The sequence below is a fragment of the Lemur catta genome, chromosome 15 (genome assembly GCF_020740605.2).
Source record: "Lemur catta isolate mLemCat1 chromosome 15, mLemCat1.pri, whole genome shotgun sequence".
In the NCBI taxonomy this organism is placed as follows: Eukaryota; Metazoa; Chordata; class Mammalia; order Primates; family Lemuridae; genus Lemur; species Lemur catta.
This window is the reverse complement of record NC_059142.1, coordinates 29,481,957-29,506,414: the sequence shown is the minus strand read 5'-3', so window position 1 is coordinate 29,506,414 and position 24,458 is coordinate 29,481,957. Positions and strand designations below refer to the sequence as shown.

Sequence of the window (24,458 nt, the reverse complement as noted above, 5' to 3'; positions counted from 1 at the left end):
GCAATGGACAAATCAATGACGCTCCGGGGCAGAGAAAGAACAGAAGTGAATCTTGGGGTGGGAAACAGGGAGGGTCATCTGTGGCTTGACCCCTAGAAGCCATCTGAGGTCACTTGCCTGCTTTCCCATCCCCAATCAGGGGCAAAGTTCAAGGACAGCAAGAGGGTTCAGCACAGCCTGGGGATGCAACGGTCTTGTCTGTGTTGGTGGAACACACTCAGGCAGCTGGAGGTGGGGGGATGCAGTGAGGCAGAAGGGAGAAGGGCAGAGGTCACATACACAGGGGAAAGGGAGTAGGTTGGGCTCACCTACTGTCAGGAGCCCCCTGGGGCAGGAACTCCGAGGGGAATGTGAGTCCAGGAAGGGAATGGTGGCAACACCATCGTGCCTCAGTGGAGAGAAAACGGCTCTTTCACTATAACACTTTATCCCAGTTTCCAAGACAGCCTTCAACTGATTTTCCCTCAAAATGCAGGTGTGTGTCCGGGTATGTAGAAAAGGTAGAAGAATCATCACATGTACCATATTTTAGCTTTTGACCTTTTTTATCTCAAAAATTTCATCTAGTTTTCATGGAACCCTAAAGTGCAAAGACTCAGAAAGGCGAAGTGCCTTGACAGAGGACACACAGCCGGACAAGGGCAGCAGGACGATCCAGCCCTGCCCTGCTCTTCAGGTGAGCCCCCAGGTGGGTGGGCGCCCCCTGCGGGGGTCAGATTCCTTTCTCAAATGCAGAGCTCACAGTGTTGTAGTCCAGAATGACTTAAACCTGATCTGAGAAAACATCACCCCAAGGAATCCATTACAAGGGGCCCAGAGTGCTCTCACATTTAGACCTCTCATGAACTGGTACTATTTATTCACTTGTTTTATCTATCTTTCTACCCATCCACCCGTTCATCCATCCATCCACCCACTCATCCATCCGTCTGTCCAACCATCCATCCACCCACTCATCCATCCTTCCACCCACTCATTTATCCATCCATCCACCCATCTACCCACTCATCCATCCGTCTGTCCATCCATCCATCCTTCCACCCACCCATCCATCCATCCACTCATCCATCCGTCTGTCCATCCATCCTTCCACCCATTCATCCATCTACCCATCCACCCACTCATCCATCCGTCTGTCCACCCATCCATCCTTCCACCCTCGGGTTCAATAATTCACTAAAAAGTCACAAAACTCGGGACAGCACTATACTTATGACTATAGTTTTATTAGAAAGATACAAATCAGGACCAGCCAAAGGAAGAGACATAGGGCAAGATCTGGGAGGGTCTCAAACACAGAGTTTCTGTGCCCTCACCTCTAGGAATTAGGGTGCATTACCCTCCCAGCACACTGATGTGTTCACCTACCAGGAAGCCACACCAAGCTTCTGTGTCCGGAGTTTTTATTGGGGTTTCATTGTGTATCGATTAAACTCAGTCTCCAGCTTCCTTCTCCATAGGTCAGGCTGATGCAAAGACCCAGCCCTCTAGTGCCAAGGCTGGTCTTCCTGGTGACCAGCCCCCATCCTGAGTCTTCTCACCTCTTAGCATAAACTCAGGTGTGGCCCAAGGGGATCACTGATAACAAAGACGCTCCTATTACTCAGGGAATTTCAAGGCCTGAAAGTCTTTGTCCCCCAGGAACCAGAGACAAAGGCCAGACAACTTCTAATCCACACCTCCTGCAACTCGTATTGCGATTCAGACTGGGGTAAAATTCACAGAATAGTGCCCCTTGCTGGCCTGGGCTGTTTTCTGTTTCATTTTTTAACTTTCTATTATAGAAATTTTCAAACACAGGCAATAGTAGAAATAAGGAGCCCTCACATCTCCATCCCTGTGCGCTGACTATCCATGTGTGGCTTACTCTTCCTCCACTTCTCTCTGCGCCCTACCCTGGCATCATCCGAAGTGAGGCTGGGACATATTATCAGTCTGGGAATCGTTTATCAACAGCTTGCTGAGGGGGTGCCGTACCCACAGCAGGTCTAAATGGGTGATAGGTCTGCTGAAGTTTCAACTCCTGGGAGCAGCTGGGGGGCGCCGGGCAGCCGGGGCTCCCTGCGCAGTAGCCTTCTGCAGTGGGCGCCTTGTCTGTTAACCTCAGCACGAGGAACAAGGAACAAGGAACGTTTTCTACCTGCACAGCGCTAACATCACTTTACAGCATTCAAAGCTTCTAAGGCACATCAGCCAGCCCCAGTCCTGTCTATGGCTGTGATGCTCTCCTTTAAGAATCAACTCTTTAAAAAAAAAAAGCTAAAAAAGTAACAGCTGAAATATTCCTAATTAATTAAAATCAATAGAGAGAGGGAAAATGAGGTAAAAGATAAGGTATTAGCATTATAAATCATAGATCGATTTCAGAATAATTAAAACAGGAATCATTTGCCACCCTGTCTTGAATAATACAAAGGTTTGACCCTAACCTTTGGTTTATCATGCCACAGTGACTGCGACAGTCCCTAGTACCCGGGTCTAGGATAACATTTTATGTTTGTGCTTCCGGGGGTTTCTGGTACTTCCCCAGGGTACCAGGGCTTCCCCCTCACACATGCTAGGGGGCATCTCCACCCCGATGGAATGGCAAGAGTGGTGAACAGTGACGCTCTGCCTTTTCATCTTATTCTGCAAAATGAGAAGTTAGATGGGTACAAAGGTTCCTCCAACTCTGGGACTCTAGGGTTGTGGGCAGCCCTGCACGGCTAGGTTATGTAAGGTCTCACCATTGCAAACAGAATGGCTCAAGACAGCAAGGTGTGCTCCTCGACTGATGATGACTCCAAAGCACCTTGCACGGAGCTCGGCTTCGGTTGCCTACTTGACTCTCTCATCAACAGAGGGGCTCACGCTTCCCTCTCCTGAGCTGCACCTTTGCCAGAAAGAGCCCTCTCTGATGCCCTCATTTCTGCAGAAGAGAGCCGTAGCAGGAGCCGCGGATAAATCTTTGGCGTTCTATTCCTCTAAACCCAGCTGTTTCCCAAGTATAATTGCCTTTAGACAAGGCTTTTGTTTCAGGAAATCAATGAAGATGATTTTGACCATCTTCAAAAGCAGAGAATTACCAAAAAACGTTTCTTCCAAGTAGCGAAGGAAGAAAACTTTTAAAGACCACATATCATCTATTGCAGGGATGTCTTCCCTACAAAGATTCTCTCTTCCCCAAGGAACTGAAAGTTCTTGTTGGGAGAAGACACAGATCAGGTACGTTCCTGTGCGTCAGGTGTGTACCTATCAGGAATCCCGGAGCAAGCGCTGTGAGCCTGGCTAGAGTGCCCTGGAATTCCAGCACAAGGCCTGAGATGTGTCAAATCCTCAAATATCCATATGAAAAGGTCTGGGGCCCCTGCTTCCCCAATGGTGACCTCTTTTCATATTGTAAGAAGCTTGAGGGGAGCTCTCCTCCTGGCAGACCCCAGAGCTGGACGCAATTCACTACAAGAGGTTAAATTTCTCACACTCTGTCCTGACAACACCAGGCTGCAAGGAGCTTGGGGCAAGTCCAGCAATCCATTCACTCCTGCCCCTTCATGGCCTGGGTTATTTTCACTGCACAGAAACACTGCAGGGAAAATAGCCACTTATCTCTTTAGCTCATTTCCTTCCTGCGCCTTAAAAGTCTTTCTGACCTCTAGCCTGGTCAATGTGAGCATCTAGAATTGGCCCAAACGAGGAAGACAGTGGGAAGGGCTCAGGCTGGCCCCAGGGCCTCTGACTGTGGCCAGGGATGAGCAGGACTGCTGCTGTTTACCATGGGGGTTGCTAAAAAACCCTTTGGGCCATAGCTAGTCACCACAGCAGGTGACCTTTAAGTCCCTGAGGCAGCCACACAGCCTTTGCAGGCAGCAGGCTTTGGATACCCAGCCTAGCTGGCTGCTCAACTGTGCCACCTGCAGAGGTGGCCGCTGTCATCTGTGATCCATCCAATGCCTCGCCATCCAGGGGCGGGGAGGCCACAGCTGAGAGCTGTCAGTAAGAAGGCAAGGTGCTCTAACACGAGCATCTTGCTTCCGTTGACCCAGGTCAGGGTCTCTCTTGCCCAGCAGAGCCCCTGGCCCCATGGCCTCGGGCATGGAAGCTCACGGCTGCAGCCAAAGTGTCTCTGCCGAGATGCCTCTCATAACGCTTGGGCCTGGGAAGGATTTTCATCCAGACTGGACCTGGGTCACTTTGACCTTGAATCACAAATTCAAGGTTCAGCTTAAAAGGTTCCTGTTCGAAGAAATGTTTTGAAACTATCGATGGGGCGAGCAAGGTGGGAAGAGAGCAGCACGATTCTCCAGCGGCAGGAGGAGGATGCGCCTCTTTAAGAAACTCTGGTCTTAAAGAGTTTCTTCTTCCGGGTGGAAACTGCTGTGGGCAGTTACCACGAGCAGATCATAACCAGGGAATCGAGCCCCACTTCGTGGGTAGAGGGAGCTGCTTAATATTGAAATTCAGTGACTTTGGTATTTTAAAAACAACTTAGAGAAAGTTATCAAAACTCCAACATCTGAAGACTACCCCAGAGAGCAAAGGGCAGATACGGAGTGGCCCGAGAAGGAACGTGCAGAGGCTACAGATTGTCCCTAAGAGGAGGGAGGCACGCATGACTTTACTCCCCAAAGCTCTGCCCAGCAGCCCAGAGGCTTCCCAGAGCCACGGGGAGGAGGCCAGCCCGCCCTGGTAGGCAGCAGGAGGCAGAAAGCCTTCCTTGCCCACAACACAGTCACCCCACCCCTTTCCCTGGCCCAATCCCTTCCTCTTATCCCGCCTCCCCACCCTCCCACCAGCTCCCATCCCATCCCATCCTTCCAACCCTTGGGGGCTCTTGGGGGAGTTCTCTGAGGAAAGTCCCACCTGCAGTATCGTCGTTAGAGTCTCGGGTCTCTGCAGACAGTCAACCCGCGTGCCTGTGGCCTGCCTAGTTGCGGGGGCAGATAGAGAGCGTGCCACCTGCAGAGAACACCCAGAAGCCCGGGTACACGGCTTCAGTAAAGTCCACCTTGTACTTATACAACAGGTGGACCTTGTCGGCAACAGCGAAGAAGATGACGAAGCCATGGTCACAGTTGAGAAGCACGCCGACCCGCGTGGCCTTGGTGGAGGGCAGGGTTTTCTCCACGTTGTTGTGCCAGGCAGAGATCTTGGTGTTGAACCACTCCACGCACCAGGAGGCACTGTTGCGGCCGAGCCTGCTCTCGGGGCCCCTGCGTTCCATGCTGCCGTAGCAGATGCCGACCCCGCAGAAGTTGTTCTTCTGCAGCTCCACCTCCCAGTAGTGGATCCCTTTCTTGTAGCAGTGCAGGCCCAGCACCTGAGAGCAGGCCGTGAACCTCTGCGGATGCGGCCGGTAGCTCTGAGGAGTGTCGGCCACAGAAGCTACAGTGTAGTTCTCTGACAGGGCCACCTTGTTGTGGGCAGTGTTGTAGTCCAGGATGACTTTATCATAATCTGAGGAAACATCACCCCAAGGAATCAATTACAGCAGGCCAAGGTGCTCCCTCTTGTAGACCTCTCATGAACTTGGACTATTTATTCACTTGTTTTATCTATCCATCTGCCCATTCATCCATCCACTTGTCCATCCATCTGTCTGTCCATACATCCATCCATACATCCACCTTTCCATCCACTCATCCATCCATCCTTCCACCCACTCATCCATCCATCCATCCATCTTTCCATCCACTCATCCGTCCATCCATCCACTCATTTCATCCATCCATCTGTCTATCCATCCACTCATCCATCTATCCATCCATCCATCCATCCATCCATCCATCCATCCTTCCACCCACTCATCCATCCTTTCCAGCCAGCCAGCCATCTATCCATCTATCAGTCACCCACTGGTCTGTTCATTCATCCATCCAAAATCATTTACTGAGCACCTGATTGATGCCAGATTCTGTGCAAGACTCACAACCAGGAAACAGAGAAACAAGGTGCCTGGCCTTACAGAGCTCACACTCCAACAAGCAAGGCAAGTCCAATACTGAGGCCCACCCTCTGCTAAAAGTGTGGGCACAGGCAGTAGGCACATGGAGACGTGTGGAGGGGCAGGGAGAGCACAGGGGACCATTTCTCAGGCAGGCTGTCATTGGAGACAGGCAACAGAAGATGAGAAGAACTAGACAGAGGAGAGAGACAAGCCACTCCAGGCAAAGAGAACATGTAGGGGAAGCCATGGAGTCCCAGGATGGTGGCCATGTTCTGGGACCAGGGAAGGCTGAGTGGTGGCAACAGCAGCAGGAGGAGGGAAACACGTTAGGGCCAGAGAGGGAAGGACTAAGGGGTCTAGACTTTAATTGGGGGCAGCAGGGAGCCAATCAAGGTTTGTAAGCACAGCAGTAGCCCAACCACATCTCTGCTTGGAACACTAGCACACGCTCCCTGCCCCTCCTGCCACGGTTAACCAGCTCCAGGACATCTGAAGACTAAGTCCCACCCCCCCCACCCCCCACCCCCCCCACCCCCCACCCCCGTGTCATCCTCACACTCAGCCTTCTCCTTAGGACACAGCGTGCCTGCCCCTCCCCCTCGTAGGCTATCCTAGACCCACCCACGGGAGGCCGGCTATGGTACAGCCAGGCAGAGGGAGACAATCCCTAGCTTAGGAACCTGGGAGCCAGGAGACCTGGGCTTTCACCGCCATTTACTACTCCCTGGCTAGGTGGCTCAGGGCAGGACGCTTTTCACTGAGGCCTGAGTTTCCCCCAGGGAGAATGAATGGGCTGCGAAAATGTCCTCTAAGGTCCTAAGTTGCTAGATCTTTACTTTTTCTGCTTATGGGGCTGCCACAGAGCGCATGGCAGCACCTGGAACATGTGGCTCAGCACCACCGCCAGCAGCCTGAGTGACAGCTCTCTCCCAGCACTGGTCGGGCCTCACATGGGGCCCAAGGACAGCAAAGGGCTCTGGGGAGGCCCAGCCTGAGAAACCAAGGTGCCCACCAAGCCTCAGTAGCTGCAGAGAAGGGAACAGCCAGAGTGCATTTTTCAGTGATGCGTTTGGGCCGCTGCGTGGAGGTGGGTACGAGTGGAGGGAGCCGCATGTGAAGCTCTGGGACAGCAGGGCCCCTGGGCCTGGCCTCGAAGAAGGAACTCCACCCAAAGGAGGCTGAGGAGCGACTAGAGAGGTGGATGGAGACCTGAGGAGTGTGGCGGCTCAGGGGACATGGGGACAGAGTGTCACAAGGTGAAGCTAAATAAAAGCTTAAAGGGTGTCCTTTGGATTTCATGGCACAGAGGCCACCGCTAACCTCAGCCGGAGCTGCCTGGGTCAAGGGCAAGGACAGAGGTCAGACTGCAGGAGGGCAAGGATTAGATTTCTGCCTCTCACTCTGGCAGCACACTGCAACCCCTGGGCCACTTTAAAAAACACTGAGGTTCTGAGCGAACCGGGCTGGGGAGCAGTCTGGGCATCAGGAAGTTTACAAAGCTCCCAAGAGCTCCAACAGGAAGCCACAGCTGAGAACCACCAAGGCAGACGCTGCAGAGCTGCATCTGCCCAGCTTTCCTTGAAAGGATCACCGAGGAAGTGAGTCAAACACACGGCTTTCCATGCCCGCCCTGGAGTCTGATCTTGCAGGACCGGGCAGGGCTCGGGGATTTGTATTTCGAACAAGCGTTCAGGTGAAAGGGAGGCAAGATGCAGAGCTGTGGCCCAGAAAGTCTTCCTGGTTTTGTTTTTGTGATTTAGGGAAATTTTAAACATGCTGTGTAGAATGGGCAGGCCCCTGTAGAGACAATAAGGGCAGAGAGATGGGAGTGAGAAAGCCCACCCGGGAGCGGAAGATTCCAGAGACAGCAGGAGGGGCGGGCCCCAGAGTCCAGCGGAGGGACTGGCCTTGGGGAGGGGGGCAGAAGTGAGGAGGAAGGTGGATAGGTACGGGGGAGGTGACAACAACAGAGGCCAACATTGTTCTTTCTGGGTTGTCCCTCTTCTCCGTGAAGCAGAGGGTGGGTGGGACAAAGAGAAACCTGGAGTTAGGGCAAGTGGGAAGGCTTGGAAATAAATGGCGGCTCTGGGGTGGCAGGAGTGGGAGGGGCGGCAGAGCTATGGGACACCCGGTGAGGCTGGTGACCACAACTGCCCTGCCCGCTCTGCAGGGGACAGCAGCTGGCTACAGGCACTGGCCCAGAGAGAGGGGTGAGCTAGGTCCCACCAGACTGGACCACAGGGTGGAGATACAAAGGACCAATCGTGGGGTCTGAGCTGGCGAGGAAAAGAGAGGAAGAAAGGCAGGTACTGAAGGGAGGGAGGAAACAAGGCAGACACTGAGCAGGGGACAGGCGCAGGGGCGTGGGCAGAGCCAAGGGCGAGGGGTGGAGACATGCAGAGTGGCCGGACCGCACCAGCGCCCAAGCTACTCACACTCCAGGAGCTCGGGTCTGGACTTGGCTAGGAAGTTCCCCAGCACTGTGGCCTTGATCGACTCTGAGTTCGCCTTCAAGTTGGCGGCTTTGGCTGCAGCTGGGAGAGGGAACACAGCGATTTTCAGGACAAACTCAGAGTGAACACCCCAGTGGCCCTTGCCCACAATAACTCACCCTCCAGGCCAGCTTGTTTTAAATCCACTGACTGGTCCGGAGCTCCGAAGGTGGGAAGCTTGCTAGGTGAGGCAGGGGGCGCGGCTGGGGGGTGAGGAAAGAGAAAGGCGAGTTGGCAAAGGGATGAGAGTGACACGGTGGCCTCTCCTCCCTCCCAAGCCGAATGCCAAGAGCCACTTAATAGCTGGCAACAAAGGGGAGTCCACACGGGGCTACGGTCATCTTATTCGTCTTATTCTTTTACTCCTGCCCTCACCTCAGGCCCGTCTGCCTTGACAGGTTAGAGCCATAAAGCTCAGGCCCGTCTCAGAGCCCTGGGGGGACAGGCCGACTCTCCCTGCCAGCACTCGGTGCTGCGCTCGGGTGGGCCCAGAAATGAAAAGGTGCAGAAACGCATGACTTACAAAGCTTCTTGGATGTCTTTTCGTCTTCTGAAAAAGAAAGTTTTCAGAATTAAGATCTTTTAAAGCACAATACAATGACGCTTTCCAAAGCCCATAATGACATTCATTTGCACGAATCTGACCCGTACAAATGAAAGGATGTTTTAACATGAAAAATACGAGAGGCCGGTGGGCAAAACGAATCGCTAGTGATAGAAACCAGCAACGATCGCTGGGAGGGGAGGGGCGGACTAATAAAGAGCACAGAAAAATTTTCTGGAATAAGGGAAATTCATTACCTTGATTTGGATAATGGTAACGTAGGTAAGCATTTGTCGGAACTGATCTAACTGTACATTTAAGACCTGCACATTTCAGAGTTACTGTAGGTGGTGTACAAGCTGTCCGGGTGGTCCCAGAGCATACTCAAGTCACTTGATTTCCCAAAAACTGGATGAAATCTTGGCATCCCCTCCCCACCCGCCTGCAGGACACTGCATGTTCCAGACATGCCCCACTCTCTCCCGTTACCCTCCGCCTCCCCACGAGGCCCTGCCTCACCCCACACGGCCCGGCTACCCCTTCTCCCACTCTGGAGTCACATTTCTCCCAGTAGTGCACTCTCAGCCCCTTTCCTCAGCTGCCACCACTCTCCTGCCCGCTCCCAGAGGACCAGCATTTTGGGGGGCCCCAGACTGTGACACCAGCGTAGGGCACAGGCCACCCCCTCATTGCTGCTCTAGGTGTCCCTCCACTGTGACTGTCCACCCGTCTTACCTCCTTCCGCATCTCAGCAACCTGGAGCCACTTTCAACACAGAACAGCCTTGATCACCCCCTGAATTTAACTTTCACAGCTCCAGCTATTTTCCAGGGTGTCAATAAGCAGAGCAAGAGCGCGTCACCTCACTGGGGGACCCGCCTGCCTGATGGCTAGCATCACCAGCTCATTCGCACAGAGGATGGTGTTTGTGACCTGGGACAGCCGCAGGGAGTTTTCAAGGGAAGATGACTGGGGAAGGATATATACAGGCCAGCGATGCTTTTTCATCTACTCTTTCACTTCCCTTTCACACAAACTGCCCTTTGACGTCTTCCGGCCTAGCTGAGGGCTCCCCCTCCCTCTGCACCAGGCGCCCCAGCCCTGACTCTACTCCATCCAGGACCTGGCCCCACACGTGTTCTGCTGAAGACAACCTAAGCACTAGCAGCAGGCACACACGGCAACGAAGAGCGAGCCCAGAGTCTCTCATCCCCCCAGCCACCCCACGGCGTGGGGCATTCCTCCCAGGTTCACACTGACTTTATAAGCACACTTACGGCTTGTAAAGAGCTCTCACAGGCTGGGCGCGGTGGCTCACACCTGTAATCCTAGCACTCTGGGAGGCCGAGGCAGGAGGGTTGTTTGAGGCCAAGAGTTCAAGACCAGCCTGAGCAAGAGTGAGACCCTGTCTCTACCAAAAACAGAGCAATTTTCCAGGCACGGTGGTGTGCACCTGTAGGCCCAGCTGCTGGGGAGGCTGAGACAGAATTGCTTGAGCCCAGGAGTTTGAGGTTGCAGTGAGCTATGAAGACGCCACTGTACTCTAGCCTGGGCAGTAAATTGAGACCCTGTCTCCAAAAAAAAAAAAAAAAGAGCTTTCACAATCAGTGCCCCATGTGAAAGTCACAATAATCAATAATCCTGTGGGCTCGATATCATTATTGTCCACATTTAACAGACCGGGAAACTGAGAACCAGCTGCCACGTCAGCAGCACATGCCTTTCCAGTGAGGGCAGTCACCCCCAAGAGGGCAAAAATAGATTCTTGAGGCAAGAGGAGTAAAACAATCTTACTCTTTTTATGTGCAAAAGCACAGAATATAAACAGTTATGGGTGGCATTAAAATTTCATGGGTGGTGATTAGGAAAGAAAATTTCTAGCATGGCTCGAGGGGCCGCAGGGGGAGGGGCGACAGGGAAGCGCTGGGAGCACTGTGACAGCAGGAGCACGCCACCACCCAAAGGCCACCAGCAAGGTGTGGCCCTGGCTCGTCCAGGACCACTGTCGGCGTCCTCCGGGGGCTCTGCCGGCTGCAGGAACTCGAGTGTAGCGACATTTCTCGCAACAAGCGGGCTTCGGGGGCTGAGCTGCCCCAGGCAGCCCAAACGTGCGATGCTCACGGAGGAGGCCTCCCGAGCCCCGGGGGAGCTCCTGCGACAGCCCTTCCACTGCCCCTTGGTGGCATCCGTAGCCCAGCTTTTCCCCAGCTGAGGCCCGGCCCCCCGTGGTAACTCGGGACGCCCTGCGAGTGGCTCAGCCCCAGTGCCAGCCAGTCACAGCCACGCTGTTGCCATGGGGACGGGGACGGGGCTACTTACTTGAGACTTTCACAGGGCGTGAGGCTTTGTGTGTGGACACTGGGACATGCTCTCCAGAGTCACCTGTGATAGAGAAAAAGGCTCAGTGTGTGCAGCTCCTCCCACCTGCCCCAGAAGCCCCAGAGGCCAGCTTTGCCCTGGCGGGAGGGCGGCAGGCAGAGGGTTTACGTTGACAGCCATTCCCACGGACCTTCCCCATCCTGGCGTTCACAGGAGCTAGAAACAAGGGCACAGAGGGGCTGGCTTGGTGTGTTCCCTTTTTTCTCTGTGTTTTCTCCACCAGTACCCAGCTCTGCGACCTGAGGCCTCTCGATGGGCAAGATTCCACCTCGCTCATGGGTGACGTGACCCCTGAGCGAGGTCAGGTTGCCCGGCATGTAGCGGAGGCTCAGTCAACATTTGTCCCTTGCCTGCTGCTTTTTCTCTCCCCTCATCCTGCACACCAGCCATGGACAGCTTTGCCCCCTGCAGAGCACTGCCGCACTGGAGCTGCACCACCACTTATTTCAGACGCCCTCTGCAAGGACATGCAGCTGGCCAAGCTGAATTCAAGGCCACTCCTGGATGACACAATGGAGATCTACCATGGACCAGGCTCTGTGCCAGGCACGGGGGGAACAGCACTGAGCAAAGACCAGGCACAGCCCCTGCCCTCACTGAGATCCTAACCTAGTGAGGGAGACAGATGGGAATGACAAGGAAGAGTAAACAGGAGGATAAGGATCCTGGGACCGGGTGTGAGGAGTAGGAGAGGTGGCAGGGGAGGCTGGTGGGACATGGAGTGTTTCCATGATCTTCAAAGGGTGAGAGGAGTTAACTGGTGAGGGTGGTGGAGTGCAAGCCTTCTGGGCAGTGGGGAGGAGCGTGTGCAAAAGCCCTGTGGCAGGAAGCTTAGCGTATTTGAGGAACTGACTGCAGAAAGATGCACAGGGGAAGGGCGGGGGCACCTTGGGGCTGCAAAGATGAACAGGACCTGACCGGGCTTGTAGGCAGGGTCAAGGGTCTGGTCTGTGCTCTAAGGGTGATGGAAAGCCCATTAACAGGGTGAAGGGGGAGAGGTCCCGGGGGATGAGATCTGCAGAGCTCTCTCTGGCTGCAGCCGTAGGTGCCGAGGGGCGTTCAGGAGGCTGCCACAGTCACGGGGCACCGGTGATGGCAACAGAGAGCGGGTGGCTGTTGTTGGGATCAGTGGACTGAGTCAGGAGTTACCAAAAAAGCAAAATTTGGCAATGGACTGGTATGGGGTGAAGGAAATGGAGTGTCAGGGAGGAATTCCAGGTTTCTCCCCCAAACTAGCCATTCTCCCACCAAACACAATGACAGCCCAGAGTCCATTTGAAACCCATCCGAGTCGGCCTCAAGATCACAGACCAAAAGAGCCTGTCTACCCAGAAAGTCCCACCATAACATCAAGCCCCCAAAAATGTGCTGTAATGTCAGGATGAAGCAGCTCCCCACTTCCCCCCAGATGCAGGGCAGATGTTTCAGAAGCCCTGAAACTCAGGATCACACCCCCACCCCATCCAACCCCATTCCACCCCAAAGCGCCAAGGGGACCCATGGGGCTCAGGGCTCCACAGGGGGCAGGTGGCAGCTGCTAATGGTCACCTGAGCCCGTGTGCTCCTCGTGCTTCCTCTCCTGGAGCTGCCTGAGGCAGCGCTTCAGCTCATTCTTGAGGTCCACGGTGCTCTGGTGGACGCCCTTCATCAGCTCGTGGTTCAGCTCCACCTTGGTGACGTACACCGGCTTCGTGGAGATTCCCTGCAGTTTTGACGCTTTCTGGAACAAGCCAGGGGATTAGCGCAGGCAGCTCCAGGGAGAGGGCAGGCAGCTCCAGGGAAACCAAGGCCTGAGCTCAGTCCTCACAAACCCTGTGAGGAGTTCCCAGGCCCGGGGGCACTAAGTCCAATCATCCCTCTCAAATCACAGGCCAAAGGTCACCGGGGATTAAAGTGCCACTTGAAGACACAGCAATCTGAAGCTAGAAGGGACCTCAGAGGTGGCTCATCTTATAGAAGCAGAAACTGAAGTCTAGACATGACAAGTGGGCTGCCAGGAACCCTGCCAGTTAGTGGGACAGGCTCGGTTGGGACAGAGGTCTCCTAAGCCCAAGGACGATGCTCTTTCCACTCCTCCAGCTGTGGCTGGAAAAGCACAGGAAATTCAGGACCACCTCCGCCCTAGAGGAACAGCTCCAATCACGTGTTCTGATGGCAGACAGGGATGCCTCAAGGGATGTGGGATCAAGCCAGGGCAAACTAGGGTCGTACAGTATCAAGAGGCTCAGATGTGGACCCAGAATCCTTCTCAGAGAGCTCAAGGCAGCTGCTCCAACAAGCAGGAACGAGCATGTGGGATGAAGCTTGGCAACCTCCCACCCAGGCAGGGATGAGCATCTACGCACAGACAGGAGACGGTGCCCAGTCACTCCTGTGCTCTCCCCACGACCTGAACAAGGAACCAGGCCTCTGACATACAGTGACAGGTCACCCAATCAATGGGGCACACCGGACACCCCCGAATGCCACGCACTTTACTATGCACTGGTAAGACAGCCAAAACAGGTGTGGCACAAGCACCTCTGAGACAACATCACCCAGTGCTGTAGTAGAAGGAGTGTGACGTGCTCGGGAACACCAAGAGCAGCATAGCAGTGGGGTCCGAGGCCCTGGAAGGACAGCATTCTAGGCAGAGAAGGTCAGGCACGGCGCTCCCACCCAACGGCCGCTGTGGTCAGGGCATGGGTGAGGGGGTGCGTGGTAAGAGATGAGGCTGCTGGCAAAGACAGGGCCCAGTTCCCAAGGACTTTGTGGGCCTAAAGAACCTGAGGCCAGAAAGGGTGGCGAGGGGGAACCTATGCTCTAGAAAGACACTTCTGGGGTCACTGGAGGAAGGATAGGAGGAAGAGGGTGGAGGCATGTGTGGCAGACAACAGTTTAAGATGGCCTCAACACCCCTCTCCACCCCCAGTGCACACACCCTACATAATCCCCTCCCCTCGAGTGTGGGGGGGGGATGGTAAATGTGATGGGGATACCCTCCTGTGATGAGGTTATGTTACATGGCAAAGCGGAAGGAATACTACAGGTGTAATTAGATCTCAAATCAGTTGATTATGAGTTCATCAAAACGGTGATTATCCTGGGTGGGTCTGACTTAACCAGGTGAAAGGCTTTAAAAGCAGGACTAGACCTTTCTAGAAGGAGAGTCTTCTGCTGGCTTTGAAGAAGTAAGCTCTATCAAGCTGAGACAGCTGGCAAGAAAGCAAGGACCTCTTAGGGCCGGGCGCAGTGGCTCACACCTGTAATCCTAGCACTCTGGGAGGCCAAGGCAGGAGGGTAGCTTGAGGTCAGATGTTCGAGACCAGCCTGAGCAAGAGTGAGACCCTGTCTGTACTAAAAATTAAAAAAATTAGCCGGGCATGGTGGCATGTGCCTGTAGTCCCAGCTACTCAGGAGGCTGAGGCAGGAGGATTGATTGCTTGAACCAAGGAGTTTGAGGTTGCCGTGAGCTAAGCTGATGCCACGGCACTCTAGCCAATGCAACAGACTAAGACTGTTTCAAAACAAAAGAAAGAAAGAAAAGAAAGCAGGGACCTCTTAGTCTTCCAACCATATGGAACTAAATTCTGCCAACAACCACGTGAGCTTGGAAGACAAGCAGAGCTTTAAAAGGAAGGGAGTCCAGCCAACCCTGACTGCAGCCTCGTGAGACCCCAATCCAGGCCACCCACAAAGCCACGCCAAGACTCCTGAGCCAGCAAAACTCTGACATGATAGATGCACGTTCTTTTAAGCCCCTATGTTTGTGATAAGTTGTTGCCCAGCTTAGAAAACTAATACAGCGGGTGTCTCAGGGATGACCTCTTACAGCCCCGACTCCTCGAGGGCCCTACTGCACCTACGGTCAACACCGTACCACTAGGCAAAGAGTGGCCAACAACGGCCCCATCACGACCCACCTCCAGAAACTCCAACTCATCCCCTTTGGTCAGGCCGAGTTCAATCTCCTCCTTCAGCTTCTGGATCTCACCCTTCCTCTTGAGGAGAGCCTGATAAATGGCGTCAAACTTGCCGTTGACCCTCTTCTCCTCTTCCTTTATCTTCCGTGTCGAGGTGGCCTCCGAGGCCTCAATGAGAGCCTTCATCTCCATGTATTCTTGTCTAAGCTGCTCCATCTTCTTGTTTATAGTAGCCTAAGAGGGCCGAGGCAAGAGGGCACGCGTCAGCTTGGCAAAAATGCTAAGGCTGCAGCCCCAAGTGTCGGTGAGATGTGGAACCCCAGGGAGTTCAAATTGGCACGACCGCTTTGGAGAGCAATGTGGCAATACCTAGTAAACACGGAGGTGCTCGTGTGCTATGTCCTAGCACCTCTAACCCTGGGAATATACTCTAGAAACATTCTCAGCCACCTGCCCCAGAGACACGCACAAGAACGTGCACACGCAGCCTTGTTTGAAGTAGCAGAAGCCTGGAAACAGCATGAACATCTATCAACAGGAGACTTGGTCCACAGACTGAGAACCATTCACGGGATGGAATATCAGTTACAAAAACCAATAATCTGGAGGTACGCATGGATAAATCTCCATGAGAGAAAAACACCTTGTAGAAGAAGACATGCAGTACGATGCTCTTTACATACAGCTTAGAAACAAACACGGTGGTATAAAGGAATGCCTGGGGACGAATGGATAAATTCAGAACAGTAGTTACTTCTAGAAGGGAGGAAGGAAGTACGATGAGAAAGAAACAGACAGAAGGGGCTGCACCAGTGATATTTTATTTCTTCAGCTAAAGGCAGTGCACAGGCAATTTTTTTAAAGAAAAGATATGAAGCAGCTCTAGAAAACTGCTAGGGAACATCATCCTCTAGAACCGTACTTTCCAGTAACATAACCCTTTGCTGCATGTAGCTGTCGAGCCCTTGAAATGTGGCTGGTCCAGCTGAAAGGTGTCATAAGCATAAAATACACATTGGCTTTCAAAGATTTAGTACCAAATAAAGGAACGCAAAATAGCCCATTAATGCTTTTCTATTGGTGATATGTTGAAATGGTAACATTTTGGATATACCAAGGTAAATAAATTGTCTTGTTAAAATTAACTTTATGTGTTATTCAAATTAATTTAAAATTACATCTGAGGCTCCTGGGGAATTTCTGTTGGACAACACTACTTTAGCAGCTGCAGTTTTATTTAACGTCCTGGGTAACCTTAATAACTGCTATGATTTGAATGTCCCCCTCCAAAACTCACGCTGAGATTTAATTGCCATTGTAACACTGTTAGGAGGTAAGGCCTTCAAGAAGCCTTCAGGAGGCGATTAGGTCATGAGGGCGGAGCATGGATTAATGCTACTGTCTCGGGAGTGGCTTAGTTACTGCGGGAGTTTGGTCTTTTTCCTGTTTCTCACCCTCTTTCGCCCTTCTGCTTTCTGCCCTTCCACCATGGATGACCCTCACCAGATGCCTGCGCCATGCTTTTGGACTTCCCAGCCTCTAGAACTGTGAGCCAAATAATCTTATTTTCTTTATAAATTACCCAGTCTGTGGTATTTTGGTATAGCAGCAGAAAATGGACTAGCTCAGAATCAAACATGATAAACAAACACACAAGAGGCAGAGGACACTGGAAAAAAGAATTTCAAGTATTTCTTTATTCAATTCTTTACACTACAACTTCCAATTGTACTATGAATGTCCCCCAGTGTTCATTCTCCCCTTTTTCGTTTTAGTAAAAGAACATCCTTGGAGTTTTATCTGGGCATGTGGCTGCCCAGACTACATTTCCCAGCATCCCCTGCAGCTAGGGTTGGTGATGTGACCAAGCTCCTTCCAATGAGGCATGACCATAAGTGATTTGTGAAACACTGTGTCACTTGCTAAAAGGAAATTGCTTTTTGTCCTCTACCTCCTCCCTGTCCCTTTTCTCACAGGCTAGAACAAAGATGTCATGGTGACCCAGCTTCCACCAAAGAGATGAGGGCAACACTCTGTGGAGCAGTAGAGCAATAAGAAGGAAGGCCTTTTAATCCCTGAATGATCACATGGAGCAGAGCCATCCCACTAGTACAGGTTACTCATGTATGGGCTTGGACTGTCACAGTGAGAAAAATAAACTTCTATCATATTTAAGCCTCTGAATTTTGGAGATGACTTTGTTACAGCAGTTTAGCCTGCCCTCTACCCAATACAGGTACTCTCATATGCATCCTTTCACTTAAGTCTCATAATCACCTTCAGAAGGCAGTTGTGATTCCATTGTGCCCATGGGAAAACTAAAGCTCAGAGATCTGCCAACAAGACCAAAGCCACATAGGCTAGTAAGTGGCAGAGCTGGTATTCTAACCCAGATTTCACCTAATTAAGCCACAGCTGTGCAATAAACCCGGGTGCTGCAGCTGCAGAATAGGGGATTTAAAAATCAGATCTTTCAATTTCAAGGCAATTTAACCACATAAAAAATTTGAAAAACAGAGGAACCAAAACCATCTCTGATTTCCCACTCCAGCACTTTCACTACTAACCTCCTATGATACTTCCTTTTGCTCTTTTTTCCAATAATAGGTTGACTCCCGGCCCCCTCAAAAGATATGTCCACATTCCAAAACCTGTGACTCCAACCTTACTTAGAAAAAGGGCCTTTGCAAATATAATTAAATTAAGGATCTTGAGGCGAGATCATCCTGGATTACCCAGGTGGTCCCTAAATCTAGTGACAAGGGTTGTTATTAGAGATAGAAGACGCTGAGCGGAGAGGAGGTGGCCATGTGCAGATGGAGGCAGCGACTGGAGTCTGGCGGCCACAAGCCAAGGCACGCCTGGGCCACTGGAAGCTGGCGAGGCAAGGAAGCATTCGCCCCTAGAGATGCGGGAGGGAGTGTGGCCCTACCAACACCTTGATTTTGGACCTCTGGCCTCCAGAACTGTGAGAGAATAAATTTCTGTTGTTGTATGAAAGGTGGCCTTACTAATAACCTACCTAACAAAGGAAAATAAACTATTGAACAGAGAGTAAGAGAAGTAAACTCACAGCACATAATTGCCTCTGTGAAGAGAAAACTCACAGTACCACTGCCTTTTGTTTTTGTTTAAGTAAACACCTGTGGCCTAACTCTTTATCTCTAAGAGTTTTTTCATAGCCCTGAAGAGCCCTAAGCACACACAGTAGGGGTGCGAACTATCCAGTTCTGCCAGCACCTGATTCCAAGGACTCAGATAAAGTCAGCCTCACAGAGAAAAAAGAAAAATAAATAACACCTACAACAGCTTTGCTGCACTTCTGTTATCAGTCTGCTAAAGCAGGAGGGGAAAAAGCCATTTTTACCTGTGAAAACTCCAAGCAGCTTTTTCTCAGCTGCCTGGCATTTCCGCTCCTTCCACTCCTTCGTTCGTGTGTTGTGGCCACTCACTCCCTCTCTCTTTCTCTTTTGCTCTCTCTCTCTTTCTTTCTTTCTCGGAGAAATAAATAAACTTTTACTTCTATATATCCTAATCACCATGTGAGAAATCTTTCTCCCTCCACATACAAATTTCACACCCTTTCATTGTAAGCCACCAAGTTTGTGGCAATTTGTTATAGGAGCCCTATGAAACTCATATACTTCTTTTTTTTATAAATAGATGCCATCCTAGTAGGGTTTTGCTTCCTGTTTTTCTCCCACTTTATATCATAACCATTTTTCTAAATTATTACTTTTCAACCCTAATTTTTAATGATTTCCCCAAAGTTGGGCTTATAGGTAGTTTTCAATTTGGCTTTGCGAAGGATCTGCCTTGGACATGCAGCTCTCTCCACACTCTGCAAAGCTGATATTGGATCCTGACACTTGTGAGTGCACCCAACACCACCTTGTTGCAGTGCCGGTCCTGCCTGTGGGCCGAGGGAGGCCCCAGGGCGGTGCTGGCATTGGAGAGCCCTGCCACTCACCCGCACATCCTGCTGCCTGGTTCTCACGTCCTCCAGCGCTCTCGATGCCCCATTGATCTGACTGTACATGACAGTTATTTTATGCCTCAGCTTGGTCTGCGGAGAAAACAAACGAGGGTAAGAGAGCACCTTTTCAGCCCAGCCCCCAGGAGCACCCAACCCCAGGAATCATGCCCTGAATCCACCCCACAGATGTTTCTGCCACTCCCAAGCCTTGGCCTTCTTGTAGCTTTTGAAGCATTCCCATATTTACTGACTCTGATCTTTTCAGGGGGACAGTGCAGTAAGGAAGTCAAGAGTATAGGATTTGGGCCGGGCGTGGTGGCTCATACTGTAATCCTAGCACTCTGGGAGGCCGAGGTGGGTGGATCGCTCAAGGTCAGGAGTTCGAGACCAGCCTGAGCAAGAGCGAGACCCCCGTCTCTACTAAAAATAGAAAGAAATGATCTGGACAGCTAAAAATATATATGGAAAAAATTAGCCGGGCATGGTGGCGCATGCCTGTAGTCCCAGCTACTCGGGAGGCTGAGGCAGGAGGATCGCTTGAGCCCAGGAGTTTGAGGTTCCTGTGAGCTGGGCTGACACCACGGCACTCTACCCTGGGCAACAGAGTGAGACTCTGTCTCAAAAAATAAAAAAAGGAGTATAGGATTTGGAGGTGGAGGGACCAGGGTTCAAGTCCCAATTCCCAGCTGTGCAGCTGTCTCTCACCTCCCTTTTCTTGGCCACAAAACAGATACAACTGTTCCCACCTCACAGGGCCAGGAGGAGGACTGACTGATACAACGTAAGTCCTTAGCACAGCGAGTGCCCAGATCTTAGTAAGCAGCAGTACACGGACCTGGGTGGGGGCAGGGGGAGCTCGGGCGGTGATGCTCAGTTCCTAACAGCCACGGACTAGTACCGGGCCGTGCCCCAGGGGTTGGGACCACAGTTAGTAAGGACATACTAAATATTAGCTTGTATTAATATTATTATGAATTTCTTCACCATTACCCATTGTACAGCTGATGAAACTCCGGCAAGGGCGATAGCAAGGTGGCCAAGCTTACACAGGGACAGAACGAGATGGGACAGCTGCTTTGGTAACAGCAAGTGACGTCATTCAGACCACCCCTCCCACTGCAAACAGCCAGAAAAGCAAGCAAAATATTGGGGGGAAATCAGCTAGAAGACATTGGAGAGCAAACAAAGCAGAGGAGGATTATGAAGCCAAGATCCAGGAGAAGGGGATGCAGAGAGCTAAGCCTGACATCAGGGATGGTTCTCTCCAGAGGCTCCTGCCAATTCCAGAAGAATGCTGGGAGCCTTTGTCAGTCTCAGGGAGGCAGAGATGGAAGCCAGAGTCCAAGGTTCACCTGGCCACCCCGCTGGCTGGGACCCCCAAGGGCTGGGAATAAGACGAACCAGCCCACACTGCTGAAGTCCAGCTGCAAATCTGCTCAATCCCTAAAACTAAATTAAGGTCATTCAGAATTGCTAGGCCCCTTGGCCACCTCCAGAAACAAAAGCAAATTGTACATGAAGGAGGATAATAGCATCCTCATATTATTTCTACAAATTTTCATAATCAGTATCTGAATCTCTTACCTCCTTGCTCAGATGAAATGTTGGGGCATGGAAACATGGGAAGGAAAATGACCACCCCCACCCCCATAATAACAGCTAGTATTTATTACATGCTTACTGTATGCCAGGCACTGTTCTAATGCTTTACATGTATAATATTAACTTAAAGCTAAGAACAATACTATGAGGTGAGAATTACCCTACTTTTACAGATGAGGACACTGAGGCACAGAGCCAATTAAGTGACTTGCCACACTGCTATTAACTGGCACAGCTAAGATCCTGGTATTAAAATTATAGACGTGGCCGGGTAAGGTGGCTCATCTCTGTAATCCTAGCACTTTGGGAGGCCAAGGCAGGAGGACTGCTTGAAACCAGGAGTTCAAGACCAGCCTGAGCAAGAGCGAGACCTTGTGTCTACAAAAAACAGAAAAATTAGTCAGGCGTGATGGCAATAATAGTCTCAGCTACTCGGAAAGTTAAAGCAGGAGGATCACTTGAGCCCAGGAGTTCAAGGCTGCAGTGAACTATGATGAGCCCAAGGCACTCTAGCCTGGGTGACAGAGCAAGACTCTGTCTCAAAAAAAAAAAAAAAAAAAAAAAAAATTATAGACATGTGCCTAAACTGAGGATGCTGGAAATTTCTAGAAAAGCAAAAAAAAAAAACATTTCCTTCCCTAATTAGCTGGCTCCACATACTCTGTCCCTCCCTTCCATTTTCCTGCCTTTTCCACTCCACCCAAGATACTCTGGGCTGAACCTAATCTTGAATCTGGATTTGAACAAGCCAGTGATAATCACATGTAAGGGTTGGAAGCAGGGACCAAGGCCATACTAACTCAACCCTGGTCACTGTGCCATTGCCCTTTGACCTGACCTCTAACAGTGGCTGCAATAAGGTGTGGGTCAAAGGCCAGGCCCAGACAGATCTGGCCTTGCAGGACTAAGAACAGGAAGAGATCTCAGAACACTCCGAGGCTGCCAACTGCTTTATTTCCAAGAGCCACTCTTAGCACTGCACCCTGAACCCTATAGTCTGAAAGATTTTATCCGCCATTAATCAAACACATATGACCCCTCATCATGAATAGGGGCCCACATGACTCTAAACCAAAGGAAAGTGGCCTAAGGAGTTTGGTAGCTGCAATAATCCCTAATCAAGGGGAATTACCTGTTTTAAGTTCTGAGGATCCCCTCACAGACTGGAGACTTGGGTCCTCCACATGGGAGGCTCCCAAGTCCCGAGTGGGCCACACGCCAGTGGCCAAGATAAGCACAGGCATCCAATTTGGCGGCATCAGCTGGGACTGGCCCTACCAACGGCAGTGAACAGTAGCAGGGCTCAAAGAGGAGACCCATTAAAGGACTCGACAAAGGGGCAGGGAATGGCAGAGGAAGGCCCGTTACAAGGGTTAAACGGCTGAGCTTGCACGGTGCACTGAGCTGGGCGTGGACTCCAGCTCTGGCTTCACTCAGGACGCTGTCTCCGTTGAACACAGGAGAGGACAGGCCTTGTTCTCCCTGACTGTACTGTGAGAATGAAATGAAATCAGGCCACGCTTCGGAGCTTAGACTGATATAACAAAAGGTGGTTTGATTTCAGCCTCTGCTTTGAGTTCTTAAAACGCCCTTTGGAATCCAGCTAGTCCCACCTTCTCATTATACTGCTGAAGACCCAGGTCCCTGGGCCAAACCCTTTGCTCAAAGTCACACAGCCAGGAGGGAGGACACTGTGGTGCAAGAGCGTTGGCCCTCCCTGTGGCTCAGATCCAGGGATTGCAGGGACTCTGTCCCCCTTCCCTCTCAGTCCTCTAGCGACCCTCCCTGATCACTAGAACTTTCCAGCCTCTGTTTACATGACCAAAGGCTTCTGCTTACATGATCTCAAGACTTTGGGAGCATCCCCTGCTCTGGATGCTATAGACCTGGACACAGGGTTGGTCCATGGGGAGAAACTGCAAACTGTGGAGTCAAAGCAACCAGGTCCCAGTGCCTGCATGGCTACTTACTGCATCAGCTCAGGCTAAGTGAGCGTCTCTGGACCTCAGTATCCTTAATAATACCCACCTCCTGGGTGCTGCCAGGATTTAATGAGGGAAACGAGATAACCCCCTGGGTTCATATTTGACACTCAAAACCCTCTACTAAACACCATCAGGCAAGGACAGGTTTAAGGCAAGCAACTTCACCCCTGTCTTCAGTTGGCCCTTCTGTAAAATGGGTGTAAGAGGGGTAGAGGGTGGATGATGGGAGAGGGTTATACAATCTCCCAGCTCCTTTCTTTTCTTTCTTTTTTTTTTTGAGACAAAGTCTCGCTCTGTTGCCCAGGCTAGAGTGCCCTGGCGTCAGCCTAGCTCACAGCAACCTCTAACTCCTGGGTTCAAGCGATCCTCCTGCCTCAGCCTCCCGAGTAGCTGGGACTACAGGTGTGTGCCACCATGCCCGGCTAATTTTTCTATATATATATTTGTAACTGTCCATATAATTTCTTTCTATTTTTAGTAGAGACGGGGTCTCGCTCTTGCTCAGGCTGGTCTCCAACTCCTGACCTCGAGGGATCCTCCCACCTCGGCCTCCCAGAGCGCTAGGATTACAGTATGAGCCACGGCGCCCGGCCTCCCAGCTCCTTTCTACTCTGACATTGGGGATGCCCCTGTCTCGCTCTCAGGGGATCCAGGGTATGGTAGAGAGATACCCACGCTGCCCTCTGCGCCCCCAAGGGTCACCCCTACCTCCAGGTCAGCGCTGGCCTGGCTCAGGGACACGGGCGAGCAGGCTTTGTGCTCAACCAGGCATATGTGGCAGATGCACTCGCCGTGCTCCCAGCAGAAAAACTCCCGCAGCCGGTTGTGCTGGGGACACTTGCGGCGCAGCAGGTCTCCAACTGGCGGCTGCAGCGGGTGGTCCTGGAAGGCGGGGCTGTCGAGGTGCGGCCGCAGGTGCTCCTGGCAGAAGGAGGCCATGCACACGAGGCACGTCTTCACGGCGGCCTCCTTCAGGCAGTGGTCGCAGGCCACCCAGGCGGCCTGGCTGGGGGCCGCGGCACGGGCGGGCGGCGTCCAGCCGTCGGCGGGAGCCTCGCGGGCCAGCTCGGCCTGCAGGAACTGCTCCACCACGGCGCACAGCACCGTGTTCTTGTGCAGCTGCGGCCGCGTCTGGTAGACGGCGCGGCAGTGCGGGCACAGGTACGGCGCGCCCTGGACGGCCCACGTCTCGCTCAGGCACGACCCGCAGAAGTTGTGGCCGCACGGCGTGGTGACCGGCTCCTTGAAGGGCTCCAGGCAGATGGAGCACGACAGCTCCTCGGCCAGCGGGTACAGCTCCGCCATGGCGATCGCGGGGCAACGGCACGGGACGCGCTGGAACCGCGGCCGCCACTGCAGCACCAGCCCCGAGGCCGCCGAGGAAACGAAACCGAGCGGGGGAGGGCGGTCCGCGCGGCTTTCAGGAAGTCACGTGGGGCGCTGGGGGCCGGCGGGGACAGGGACGGGACGGGACGGGGCGGGCCCCATGGGGGTCCTTCCCCGCCCCACCCCTCCCCTGAGACCGCGAGGTAGCCGATGAGCTGGCGAGGTTGGGCCACGTTCCCCCGGGATGGCGCCTGCGGGGGGGTGGGCGTGGGGCGCTTGGCCCTGGGGGTTCAGATCGTCCTCGCGACCGCTGGGAGGCTGAGGGCCAC

The 24,458-nt window shown here is 52.5% G+C and overlaps 1 protein-coding gene across 1 annotated transcript; it reads right to left on the bottom strand.

Moving 5' to 3' along the window:
• Positions 1-4,778: 4,778 nt before the first annotated feature.
• TRIM25 (tripartite motif containing 25) lies at positions 4,779-24,177 on the bottom strand. Its single transcript, XM_045525698.1, has 9 exons — positions 23,512-24,177; positions 19,211-19,306; positions 15,241-15,474; positions 12,887-13,058; positions 11,279-11,341; positions 8,939-8,965; positions 8,535-8,618; positions 8,359-8,457; positions 4,779-5,433 (listed from the first exon to the last, which is right to left on the bottom strand). Exons 1-9 carry the CDS (start codon positions 24,106-24,108, stop codon positions 4,904-4,906), a joined length of 1,902 nt encoding a protein of 633 aa, XP_045381654.1. The 5' UTR covers positions 24,109-24,177; the 3' UTR covers positions 4,779-4,903.
• Positions 24,178-24,458: the final 281 nt, after the last annotated feature.

Excerpts from the sequence above, each read along its gene's own strand:
- TRIM25 (XM_045525698.1), bottom strand. The coding sequence starts at position 24,108 with ATGGCGGAGCTGTACCCGCTGGCCGAGGAGCTGTCGTGCTCCATCTGC. Across the intron at positions 13,059-15,240 it reads ATGAGTTGGAGTTTCTGGAG|AAAGCGTCAAAACTGCAGGG; the intron begins GTGGGTCGTGAT and ends GGCTTGTTCCAG. Across the intron at positions 5,434-8,358 it reads CAGACCCGAGCTCCTGGAGT|ATTATGATAAAGTCATCCTG; the intron begins GTGAGTAGCTTG and ends ATGTTTCCTCAG.